Source organism: Bombina bombina, chromosome 1 (genome assembly GCF_027579735.1).
Source record: "Bombina bombina isolate aBomBom1 chromosome 1, aBomBom1.pri, whole genome shotgun sequence".
In the NCBI taxonomy this organism is placed as follows: domain Eukaryota; kingdom Metazoa; phylum Chordata; class Amphibia; order Anura; family Bombinatoridae; genus Bombina; species Bombina bombina.
This window is the reverse complement of record NC_069499.1, coordinates 1,009,265,910-1,009,278,804: the sequence shown is the minus strand read 5'-3', so window position 1 is coordinate 1,009,278,804 and position 12,895 is coordinate 1,009,265,910. Positions and strand designations below refer to the sequence as shown.

The 12,895-nt window shown below is 41.3% G+C and overlaps 1 protein-coding gene across 5 annotated transcripts in view; it reads left to right on the top strand.

The window, feature by feature from the left end:
- NCOA6 (nuclear receptor coactivator 6) overlaps nucleotides 1–12,895 on the top strand; it is a 288,056-nt gene that overhangs the window by 58,431 nt on the left and 216,730 nt on the right. For 4 of the 5 annotated variants that reach the window (XM_053713955.1, XM_053713638.1, XM_053713867.1 and 1 more), the window contains 2 exons: nucleotides 4,594–4,848; nucleotides 5,121–5,276. In XM_053713955.1, coding sequence (XP_053569930.1) covers nucleotides 4,629–4,848; nucleotides 5,121–5,276 — 376 coding nt within the window. In that variant the 5' untranslated portion in view covers nucleotides 4,594–4,628. Of the gene's footprint in view, nucleotides 1–4,138; nucleotides 4,224–4,593; nucleotides 4,849–5,120; nucleotides 5,277–12,895 lie in introns of all 5 variants that reach the window. The other variant, XM_053713713.1, reaches the window with a different exon arrangement.

The window sequence follows — 12,895 nt, the reverse complement described above, 5'->3', positions numbered from 1 at the left end:
TTCCGTTTGAACCTCTACATTCCATAGATATTAAGTTACTATCTTGGAAAGTTTTGTTTTTAGTAGCTATTTCTTCTGCTAGAAGAGTTTCTGAATTGTCTGCTTTGCAGTGTAATTCACCCTATCTGGTGTTTCATACAGGTAAGGTCGTTTTACGTACCAAACCTGGTTTTCTTCCAAAAGTGGTTTCCAATAAGAATATCAACCAGGAAATAGTTATTCCTTCTCTGTGTCCTAATCCAGTTTCTAACAAGGAACGTCTGTTACACCATCTTGATGGGGTTCGTGCTTTAAAGTTTTATCTAAAAGCAACTAAAGACTTCAGACAAACATCGTCCTTGTTTGTCGTCTATTCTGGCAAGAGGAGAGGTCAAAAGGCGACTGCGACCTCTCTGTCTTTCTGGCTGAAAAGCATCATTCGGTTGGCTTATGAGACTGCTGGAAGGCAGCCTCCTGAACAAATTACAGCTCACTCTACTAGAGCTGTGGCTTCCAAGAATGAGGCTTCTGTTGAACAGATTTGTAAGGCAGCGACTTGGTCTTCACTGCATACGTTTGCCAAATTTTACAAATTCATTACTTTTGCTTCTTCGGAGGCTATTTTTGGGAGAAAGGTTTTGCAAGCAGTGGTGCCTTCCGTTTAGGTTACCTGACTTGTTCCCTCCCTTCATCCGTGTCCTAAAGCTTTGGTATTGGTTCCCACAAGTAAGGATGAAGCCGTGGACCGGATACACCAATGTAGGAGAAAACAGAATTTATGTTTACCTGATAAATTTCTTTCTCCTACGGTGTATCCGGTCCACGGCCCGCCCTGGCATTTTGGTCAGGTTTAAATTTATTTTTTGTAAACTACAGTCACCACTGCACCTTGTGGTTCTCCTTTTTCTCCTAACCGTCGGTCAAATGACTGGGGGGGCGGAGCCTGAGGGGAGCTATATGGACAGCTCTGCTGTGTGCTCTCTTTGCCACTTCCTGTAGGGGAAGAGAATATCCCACAAGTAAGGATGAAGCCGTGGACCGGATACACCGTAGGAGAAAGAAATTTATCAGCTAAACATAAATTCTGTTTTTTACATTTCTGCAGTATTTGTGTTTAGCTGTAATTTTCCTCTTACGCATTTACTGTGTCCACACATATTATATATAGTTTTTGTCGCCATTAAATGGACTTTCTAAAGATAAGATACTATAATAAAAAGTATAAAATATGATGAAAAAATTGAAAAAAACACACTTTTTCTAACTTTGACTTACATGTTCTTTGCTTTTTTTGCAAGTTATAGGGCAATAAATACAAGTAGCACTTTGCTATTTCCAAACCATTTTTTTTCTCTCCAAAATTAGTGATAGTTAACTATACTAGATGTGATATCTGTCAGGAATTCCTGAATATCCTTTGACATGTATATATTTTTCTTTTAGTAGACAACCCAAAGTATTGATCTAGGTCCATTTTGGTATATTTCATGCTACCATTTCACCTTTAGGTTTCTCACTGAAATTATTTACAAACAGCTTGTGCAATTATGGCACAAATGGTTGTAAATGCTTCTCTGGGATCCCCTTTGTTCAGAAATAGCAGACATATGACTTTAGTGTTGCTTTTTGGTAATTAGAAGGCCGCTAAATTCCCCATGCGCACCACACTTGTATTATACCCAGCAGTGAAGGGGTTAATTAGGTAGCTTGTAGGGTTAATTTTAACTTTAGTGTAGTAGACAACACTAGGTCCATTTTGGTATTTCATGCCACCATTTCACCGCCAAATGGGATCAAATAAAAAAAACAATCGTTCACTTTTTTCACTAACTTTAGGTTTCTCACTGAAATTATTTACAATTAGCTTGCGCAATTATGGCACAAATGGTTGTAAATGCTTCTCTGGGATTCCCCTTTGTTCAGAAACAGTAGACATATATGGCTTTGGCATTGCTTTTTGCTAATTAGAAGGCAGCTAAATGCCTCTGCGCACCACACTTTTATTATGCCCAGCAGTGAAGGGGTTAATTAGGTAGCTTGTAGGGTTAATTTTAGCTTTAGTGTAGAGATCAGCCTTCCAACTGACACATCCCACTTCCTGATCCCTCCCTGACCCCTCACAAACAGCCCTCTTCCCTCCTCCATCCCACAATTGTCACCGCCATCTTAAGTACCGACAGAAAGTCTGCCAGTACTAGAATAAAAGCTTTTTTTTTTCTTTAAGCATTTTTTTTATATATATATAAATAGTTTCTGCAGTGTAGGTTCCCCCCCTAACCCCCCAACCTCCACGATACCCCCCCAAACAGCTCTCTTAAACTCCCCCCTCTTCCTATTTGTGGCTATTTAATGTACTGGCAGCTGCCTGCCAGTACCCAGTTTCTTAACAAATTTTCTCTTTTTTATTTTTTTATTATTTATATTTTACCCCATTTTTCCGTAGTGTAGCTGCTTCCCCCCTCAATATCTTACCCCCCTCCCAGCTCCCATTTCAAACTATTATTTCCCCCCTCCCTCTCTTGTTCCCTTAGAGACAGATCAGTGGTGCACGCGCACCCGCTCCCCTTCCCGGAAAAAGCAGCCAGATCTAGTCCAGCAATGGGCCAGTCACCCGCCGCCCTGCAGCTGCTCCCACCCACCAACGATCGGCACCATTGCTGACCGATGCAGAGAGGTGCAATCAGTGTGCAAAAAAAGGTATTGCAGTGATGCCTCAATATCGCGGCATCACAGCAATACCTTGAAAGCGGCTGGAAGTGATCAGGATTGCTTCCACCGCTTGAAACCGGGTACGTTGTTGGTCGTTAACTACCGTTTTTTGTAGGACGTACCCTTTACGTTAAGGAGCTAATAACAGTGCTTAAAGGGCCATTTTAGTGAAAAATGGTAATTCTCTAATTCGTTAGAGCATTTAATTACTAGCAACCCTGCACCTCTTTGTGTTCAACTCCCGCAAAGGGTTTGAACACATAGGTAAAGTACAGCTCGGGAGCGGAAGAGAACTGCTGATTCAGAGGAAGCTGCTCCTGACCCAATTGACAGTACTTGCCGCATAGCTAGGTTTTGTGATTAGCGCTGCTGATTGGGTCAGCAGCACTTTCCTCCACACTTTTCTACGGCTCCAAAGGGGGTATTTTGTGGGAGTTAGAAACATACATACGCAAGGTCGCTAGTGCTAACATCACAAGCTCTAATGAATTGGAGCATGTCATCTTTTCACTATAATGTCCCATAAAAATGTATGCCCTATATTGTAAAATAAGCATTTAACAAGAACGTATAGTTTCAATACTTTTGTCTCATATGCATTTTTATGAAAAAATACCAGAGACATGTTTTCATAAAAATGCATATGGGACAAAAGTATTGAAAATGTGAAAAATGAAAAAAATATTTTCACTGATTTGCTGAACTAATCATTCTGCATATCTGAGAAGTTGTTTTACACATCTTAATTAATGTTCTCTGTAGTAGCATTTTAATCAGTATTATTTTATGATGTCTTATGCCATTAGTAATATATGTTGTTTAAAAATAAAGATAATCCCTTTATTACCCATTCCCCAGTTTTGCATAACTAACAATGTTATAGAAATACACTTTTTACCTCTGTGATTACCTTGTATCTATGCCTCTGCAAACTGCCCCCTTATTTCAGTTCTTTTGACAGACTTGCATTTTAGCCAATCAGTGCTATCTCCAGGGTAACTTTACGTGCATGAGCACAATGTTATCTATATAAAACACATGAACTAATGCCCTCTAGTGGTCAAAATGCATTCAGATTAAAGGCAGTCTTCAAGGTCTAAGAAATTTGCATATGAACCTTCTAGGTTTAGCTTTCAACTAAGAATACCAAGAGTACAAAGCAAAATTTGTGATAAAAGTAAATTGGAAAGTTGTTTAAAATTACATTCCCTTGACTGTCCCTTTAATTATTGTGTTTACTTCTGGTGTATTCATTCAGTGGGAATCCAGGTTTTATAAAATAGTAAACAGTTAATATTTCCATGTTATTGATTAGCATTACACTAACCTTTGAATTATTTTTTTTAAAATCTTTTTGTAGTCTAGGTTAGATTTTTAACTAGACCTGAATGCATTATTATTGATTTTTTTAAATTTTTATAAATCTGTCCAATATTATATTTTTCTTCAGAATATGTTTTTAGAATACAGGCATACCTCGGAGATATTGCAGGCTCAGGTCCAGACCACCACAATAATGCAAATATCGCAATAAAGTGAGTCACACAAATGTTTTGGTTTCCCAATGCATATACAAGTTATGTTAGCACTGTACTGTAGTCTGTTAATTGTGCAATAGCATTGTCTAAAAAAACAAAGTACATACCTTAATTAAAAAAAATACATTATTGCTAAAAAAATGCTAAAGTATGTGTGTGTATTTATGTGTATATGTGTTGGAAAAATGGCACTGATAGACTTTACTCGATGCAGGGCTGCCACAACCCTTCAATTGTAAAAAAACAACAACAAACAAAAAAAAAACACACTATATCTGCAAAACTCAATAAAATGAGGTACGCCTGTATAAATAAATCACAGTATTATCTGATATGGTTGTTTATGGTTTTCTCATTTTTCCAATAGTTTGTTCCATACACTAAGCTACAAGATACTCTGCAATGATCTACAACAACCTTTTTGACTTGAGGGAGACATGGTCCAATCCTCCGACCACCTCAACTTTAGAAGGCGATTGTGATTCTGGCATAGAAGACGAGTTCAAGTCGGAAGGAGTGGATTCAACTATTTTTCTGGCTTTTAAAGGAGACATCGATGATAAGGACTTCCCACAAAAGCTTGAAAAAATATTGGAATATGTACCCAATCTAATTAGCATGGGTATGGTTTCATTTAATATACATCCTATTTGCATGTGACTACACCTGTTACCCTCCACAGTGCGTGTTCCCTATTTACAAGCTTCTGTAGCATTTTTCCAGTTACCAGTTGATCTTTTTCTTTGTATAATGTTGTGTAGCTCTCTTTCCTCCTTCAAAACAATCTTTTTTGCTTGAGTATGCTCCAAGTGACCCCTTATTCATCACAAAGAACTGGTTCTCTTGGGTTCAGTGACAGTGGCAACTTTCTAATGTAGTTATTCTCCCATGCAGAGTCCAACCAACTGAAGGTTCATAAGGTGGAGCCATGGAACAGTGTGAGGGTCACATTCAGCATCCCCAGAGAAGCGGCAGAGAGGCTGCGTCTCCTTGCCCAGGGCAACAACCAACAGCTACGAGATTTGGGAATTTTGTCTGTCCAGATTGAAGGTTTGTGGACTTTGTTACAGTAAGATCTAGCTAGTGGTGTGATAAAGGGCAAAATATATTTGACTGTAGTGTATTTAATAGTGTTTCTTTCATGTTCCATTTAGTTTAAACTAAATACATATTTCTCCAACATAGGTGTGTCCGGTCCACGGCGTCATCCTTACTTGTGGGATATTCTCTTCCCCAACAGGAAATGGCAAAGAGCCCAGCAAAGCTGGTCACATGATCCCTCCTAGGCTCCGCCTTCCCCAGTCATTCTCTTTGCCGTTGTACAGGCAACATCTCCACGGAGATGGCTTAGAGTTTTTTAGTGTTTAACTGTAGTTTTTATTATTCAATCAAGAGTTTGTTATTTTAAAATAGTGCTGGTATGTACTATTTACTCTGAAACAGAAAAGAGATGAAGATTTCTGTTTGTAAGAGGAAAATGATTTTAGCAACCGTTACTAAAATCGATGGCTGTTCCACACAGGACTGTTGAGAGGAATTAACTTCAGTTGGGGGAACAGTGAGCAGACTTTTGCTGCTTGAGGTATGACACATTCTAACAAGACGATGTAATGCTGGAAGCTGTCATTTTCCCTATGGGATCCGGTAAGCCATTTTTATTACAGAAAGAAAAAAAGGGCTTCACAAGGGCTTTTCTAAGACTGTAGACATTTTCTGGGCTAAATCGATTTATATTTTATACTCCATAGCCTTGAGGAATTATTTTAATCTTGGGAATTATGTAAAATAACCGGCAGGCACTGTATTGGACACCTTATTCTCTAGGGGCTTTCCCTAATCATAGGCAGAGTCTCATTTTCGCGCCTGTATTGCGCACTTGTTTTTGAGAAGCATGACATGCAGATGCATGTGTGAGGAGCTCTGATACATAGAAAAGACTTTCTGAAGGCGTCATTTGGTATCGTATTCCCCTTTGGGCTTGGTTGGGTCTCAGCAAAGCAGATACCAGGGACTGTAAAGGGGTTAAATATAAAAACGGCTCCGGTTCCGTTATTTTAAGGGTTAAAGCTTCCAAATTTGGTGTGCAATACTTTTAAGGCTTTAAGACACTGTGGTGAAATTTTGGTGAATTTTGAACAATTCCTTCATACTTTTTCGCAATTGCAGTAATAAAGTGTGTTCAGTTTAAAATTTAAAGTGACAGTAACGGTTTATTTTAAAACGTTTTTTGTACTTTGTTATCAAGTTTTTGCCTGTTTAACATGTCTGAACTACCAGATAGACTGTGTTCTGAATGTGGGGAAGCCAAGGTTCCTTCTCATTTAAATAGATGTGATTTATGTGACACAAAATTTAGAGAAAATGATGCCCAAGATGATTCCTCAAGTGAGGGGAGTAAGCATGGTACTGCATCATCCCCTCCTTCGTCTACACCAGTCTTGCCCACACAGGAGGCCCCTAGTACATCTAGCGCGCCAATACTCCTTACTATGCAACAATTAACGGCTGTAATGGATAATTCTATCAAAAACATTTTAGCCAAAATGCCCACTTATCAGCGAAAGCGCGACTGCTCTGTTTTAGAAAATACTGAAGAGCATGAGGACGCTGATGATATTGGTTCTGAAGGGCCCCTACACCAGTCTGAGGGGGCCAGGGAGGTTTTGTCTGAGGGAGAAATTTCAGATTCAGGGAAAATTTCTCAACAAGCTGAACCTGATGTGATTACATTTAAATTTAAATTGGAACATCTCCGCGCTCTGCTTAAGGAGGTGTTATCCACTCTGGATGATTGTGAGAATTTGGTCATTCCAGAGAAACTATGTAAAATGGACAAGTTCCTAGAGGTCCCGGGGCCCCCCGAAGCTTTTCCTATACCCAAGCGGGTGGCGGACATTGTAAATAAAGAATGGGAAAGGCCCGGTATACCTTTCGTCCCTCCCCCCATATTTAAAAAATTGTTTCCTATGGTCGACCCCAGAAAGGACTTATGGCAGACAGTCCCCAAGGTCGAGGGGGCGGTTTCTACTCTAAACAAACGCACCACTATACCCATAGAAGATAGTTGTGCTTTCAAAGATCCGATGGATAAAAAATTAGAAGGTTTGCTTAAAAAGATGTTTGTTCAGCAAGGTTACCTTCTACAACCAATTTCATGCATTGTTCCTGTCACTACAGCCGCGTGTTTCTGGTTCGATGAGCTAGAAAAGGCGATCAATAATAATTCTTCTTCTTATGAGGAGATTATGGACAGAATTCGTGCTCTCAAATTGGCTAATTCTTTCACCCTAGACGCCACTTTGCAATTGGCTAGGTTAGCGGCGAAAAATTCTGGTTTTGCTATTGTGGCGCGCAGAGCGCTTTGGTTAAAATCTTGGTCAGCGGATGCGTCTTCCAAGAACAAATTGCTTAACATTCCTTTCAAGGGGAAAACGCTGTTTGGCCCTGACTTGAAAGAGATTATCTCTGATATCACTGGGGGCAAGGGCCACGCCCTTCCTCAGGATAGGTATTTCAAGGCCAAAAATAAACCTAATTTTCGTCCCTTTCGCAGAAACGGACCAGCCCCAAGTGCTACGTCCTCTAAGCAAGAGGGTAATACTTCTCAAGCCAAGCCAGCCTGGAGACCAATGCAAGGCTGGAACAAAGGAAAGCAGGCCAAGAAACCTGCCACTGCTACCAAGACAGCATGAGATGTTGGCCCCCGATCCGGGACCGGATCTGGTGGGGGGCAGACTCTCTCTCTTCGCTCAGGCTTGGGCAAGAGATGTTCTGGATCCTTGGGCGCTAGAAATAGTCTCCCAAGGTTATCTTCTGGAATTCAAGGGGCTTCCCCCAAGGGGGAGGTTCCACAGGTCTCAATTGTCTTCAGACCACATAAAAAAACAGGCATTCTTACATTGTGTAGAAGACCTGTTAAAAATGGGAGTGATTCATCCTGTTCCATTAGGAGAACAAGGGATGGGGTTCTACTCCAATCTGTTCGTAGTTCCCAAAAAAGAGGGAACATTCAGACCAATCTTAGATCTCAAGATCCTAAACAAGTTTCTCAAGGTTCCATCGTTCAAAATGGAAACCATTCGAACTATTCTTCCTTCCATCCAGGAAGGTCAATTCATGACCACGGTGGATTTAAAGGATGCGTATCTACATATTCCTATCCACAAGGAACATCATCGGTTCCTAAGGTTCGCATTCCTGGACAAGCATTACCAGTTTGTGGCACTTCCGTTCGGATTAGCCACTGCTCCAAGGATTTTCACAAAGGTACTAGGGTCCCTTCTAGCGGTGCTAAGACCAAGGGGCATTGCAGTAGTACCTTACTTGGACGACATTCTGATTCAAGCGTCGTCCCTTCCTCAAGCAAAGGCTCACACGGACATTGTCCTGGCCTTTCTCAGATCTCACGGGTGGAAAGTGAACGTAGAAAAAAGTTCTCTGTCCCCGTCAACAAGGGTTCCCTTCTTGGGAACAATAATAGACTCCTTAGAAATGAGGATTTTTCTGACAGAGGCCAGAAAATCAAAACTTCTGAACTCTTGTCAAATACTTCATTCTGTTCCTCTTCCTTCCATAGCGCAGTGCATGGAAGTAATAGGTTTGATGGTAGCGGCAATGGACATAGTTCCTTTTGCGCGCATTCATCTAAGACCATTACAACTGTGCATGCTCAGTCAGTGGAATGGGGACTATACAGACTTGTCTCCGACCAGAGGACCAGAGATTCACTCCGTTGGTGGCTGTCCCTGGACAACCTGTCACAGGGGATGAGCTTCCGCAGACCAGAGTGGGTCATTGTCACGACCGACGCCAGTCTGGTGGGCTGGGGCGCGGTCTGGGGACCCCTGAAAGCTCAGGGTCTTTGGTCTCGGGAAGAATCTCTTCTACCGATAAACATTCTGGAACTGAGAGCGATACTCAATGCTCTCAAGGCTTGGCCTCAGCTAGCAAAGGCCAAGTTCATACGGTTTCAATCAGACAACATGACGACTGTTGCGTACATCAACCATCAGGGGGGAACAAGGAGTTCCCTGGCGATGGAAGAAGTGACCAAAATCATTCAATGGGCGGAGACTCACTCCTGCCACTTGTCTGCAATCCACATCCCAGGAGTGGAAAATTGGGAAGCGGATTTTCTGAGTCGTCAGACATTTCATCCGGGGGAGTGGGAACTCCATCCGGAAATCTTTGCCCAAATCACTCAATTGTGGGGCATTCCAGACATGGATCTGATGGCCTCTCGTCAGAACTTCAAGGTTCCTTGCTACGGGTCCAGATCCAGGGATCCCAAGGCGACTCTAGTAGATGCACTAGTAGCACCTTGGACCTTCAAACTAGCTTATGTATTCCCGCCGTTTCCTCTCATCCCCAGGCTGGTAGCCAGGATCAATCAGGAGAGAGCATCGGTGATCTTGATAGCTCCTGCGTGGCCACGCAGGACTTGGTATGCAGACCTGGTGAATATGTCATCGGCTCCACCATGGAAGCTACCTTTGAGACGAGACCTTCTTGTTCAAGGTCCGTTCGAACATCCGAATCTGGTCTCACTCCAACTGACTGCTTGGAGATTGAACGCTTGATCTTATCAAAGCGAGGGTTCTCAGATTCTGTCATTGATACTCTTGTTCAGGCCAGAAAGCCTGTAACTAGAAAAATTTACCACAAAATATGGAAAAAATATATCTGTTGGTGTGAATCTAAAGGATTCCCTTGGGACAAGGTAAAAATTCCTAAGATTCTATCCTTCCTTCAAGAAGGTTTGGAGAAAGGATTATCTGCTAGTTCCTTGAAGGGACAGATTTCTGCCTTGTCTGTGTTACTTCACAAAAAACTGGCAGCTGTGCCAGATGTTCAAGCCTTTGTTCAGGCTCTGGTTAGAATCAAGCCTGTTTACAAACCTTTGACTCCTCCTTGGAGTCTCAATTTAGTTCTTTCAGTTCTTCAGGGGGTTCCGTTTGAACCCTTACATTCCGTTGATATTAAGTTATTATCTTGGAAAGTTTTGTGTTTGGTTGCAATTTCTTCTGCTAGAAGAGTTTCAGAATTATCTGCTCTGCAGTGTTCTCCTCCTTATCTGGTGTTCCATGCAGATAAGGTGGTTTTACGTACTAAACCTGGTTTTCTTCCGAAAGTTGTTTCTAACAAAAACATTAACCAGGAGATAGTCGTGCCTTCTTTGTGTCCGAATCCAGTTTCAAAGAAGGAACGTTTGTTGCACAATTTGGATGTTGTTCGTGCTCTAAAATTCTATTTAGATGCTACAAAGGATTTTAGACAAACATCTTCCTTGTTTGTTGTTTATTCTGGTAAAAGGAGAGGTCAAAAAGCAACTTCTACCTCTCTCTCTTTTTGGATTAAAAGCATCATCAGATTGGCTTACGAGACTGCCGGACGGCAGCCTCCTGAAAGAATCACAGCTCATTCCACTAGGGCTGTGGCTTCCACATGGGCCTTCAAGAACGAGGCTTCTGTTGATCAGATATGTAAGGCAGCGACTTGGTCTTCACTGCACACTTTTACTAAATTTTACAAGTTTGATACTTTTGCTTCTTCTGAGGCTATTTTTGGGAGAAAGGTTTTGCAAGCCGTGGTGCCTTCCATCTAGGTGACCTGATTTGCTCCCTCCCTTCATCCGTGTCCTAAAGCTTTGGTATTGGTTCCCACAAGTAAGGATGACGCCGTGGACCGGACACACCTATGTTGGAGAAAACAGAATTTATGTTTACCTGATAAATTACTTTCTCCAACGGTGTGTCCGGTCCACGGCCCGCCCTGGTTTTTTAATCAGGTCTGATAATTTATTTTCTTTAACTACAGTCACCACAGTATCATATGGTTTCTCCTATGCAAATATTCCTCCTTTACGTCGGTCGAATGACTGGGGAAGGCGGAGCCTAGGAGGGATCATGTGACCAGCTTTGCTGGGCTCTTTGCCATTTCCTGTTGGGGAAGAGAATATCCCACAAGTAAGGATGACGCCGTGGACCGGACACACCGTTGGAGAAAGTAATTTATCAGGTAAACATAAATTCTGTTTTTTTAAGACATTCTGATACACCTATTCATTTATTATTTCACTTTTTAAACTTTGAGTGCTTGTTTAATTCTGGTATATAGTGAGCAACACTCTATTATTTACCAGTAGAAGAAATGAGGAGACCCAGATGGGAGTCTTATAGTAATTTCATGGTAGGTTGAAATTCTCAGTAGGTGACTGCATAGACGGGTCTTTCCTTGTTGATTGGGTTTTATAACTTTGCATTACAGTTCCTAAAGTGTTAAAGGGACAGTCAACACCAGAATATTTTTGTTTTAAAAGATAGATAATCCCTTAATTACCCATTCTCCAGTTTTGCATATCCAACACAGTTGCATTTATACACGTTTTACCTGTTATTACCTTGTATCTTAGCCTCTGCAGACTGCCCCCTTATTTCAGTTCATTTGACAGACTTGCATTTTAGCCAATCAGTGCTCACTCCTCGGTATAGTCACGTGCATGAACTCAATGTTATCTATATGAAACACCCTCTAGTGATAAAAAAAACCCGTCAAATGCAGAGGCGGCCTTCAAGGTCTAAGAAATTAGCATATGAACCTCCTAGGTTTAGCTTTCAACTAAGAATACCAAGAGAACAAAGCAAAATTGGTGATAAAAGTAAATTGGAAAGTTGTTTAAAATTACATGCCCCTATTTGAATCATGAAAGTTGTAGTTTAGAATATTGACACTCACTGGGTGCAGGTGTGTTAGAAATTCAAATACTCAAATATACCTACCAGGCACTAGCAGTATAAATTGATCCCTGCCCTTTAAGCATTGTGTAATGCAGGAGGAAGCCAGCTATTTGTTCCAGTACTTGCAGAAATGTATTTGGATGCATCTACATCATTGCTAGCTTGTCTAACCTTACTATATTTTTAAAAATTTTATTCTTTGAGATTATTTACACAGCCATTCTGAACTCAAAATTCATGTAAATGTCTGCTTAGGAAATACCTTTTTCTTTTTAAAGACACAATAAGTCCACGTCTTAATTACTTATGGGATATTCACCTCCTGGTCAGCAGGAGGAGGCAAAGAGCCCCACAGCAGAGCTGTTAAATAGCTTCTCCCCTCCGTCCCACTCCAGTCATTCTCTTTGCCTACGTTATATACCTGATAGGAAGAGGTAAAGTGAGGTGTTAGTATAGATTCTTAAATCAAGAGTTTATTATTTTTAAAGTAGTGCAAGATTGTGCTGCTTTGTTCTAGGGTGTCTAGGGTGTAGCGGTAGTCCATATCAGTCTCTTCAGTAAAGCTTTTGGTGGCTTTAGAGCAATGGAAACTGGTGGGACATAATTCTCACTGCGCCTCCCATACATTCTGCTGCCCTTATTCTGATAGCCTAAGCAGACTTATCTCAGGCTCTATCATTTTCCACAGGGCTATAGGAGGGAGAGGACCTCTTAAACCTGCTGGACTGTCCTGCTGTCGGACAGCATTAAGGTAAGTGCTGACTTTTTATTCTGGGAACATCAAAGACTCAGAGGAGAGTGGGCTCAGAAATCTGGGGCTTTTTGTGATTGGGACATTATGCTCTCTCAGTATGGAGGGTTGTGTTGACAGCTTAAGTACAGGCACTGGGGCTAGGAGTTAAGCTAAACTGTTAAGCAAATTTTTTTTTTAAC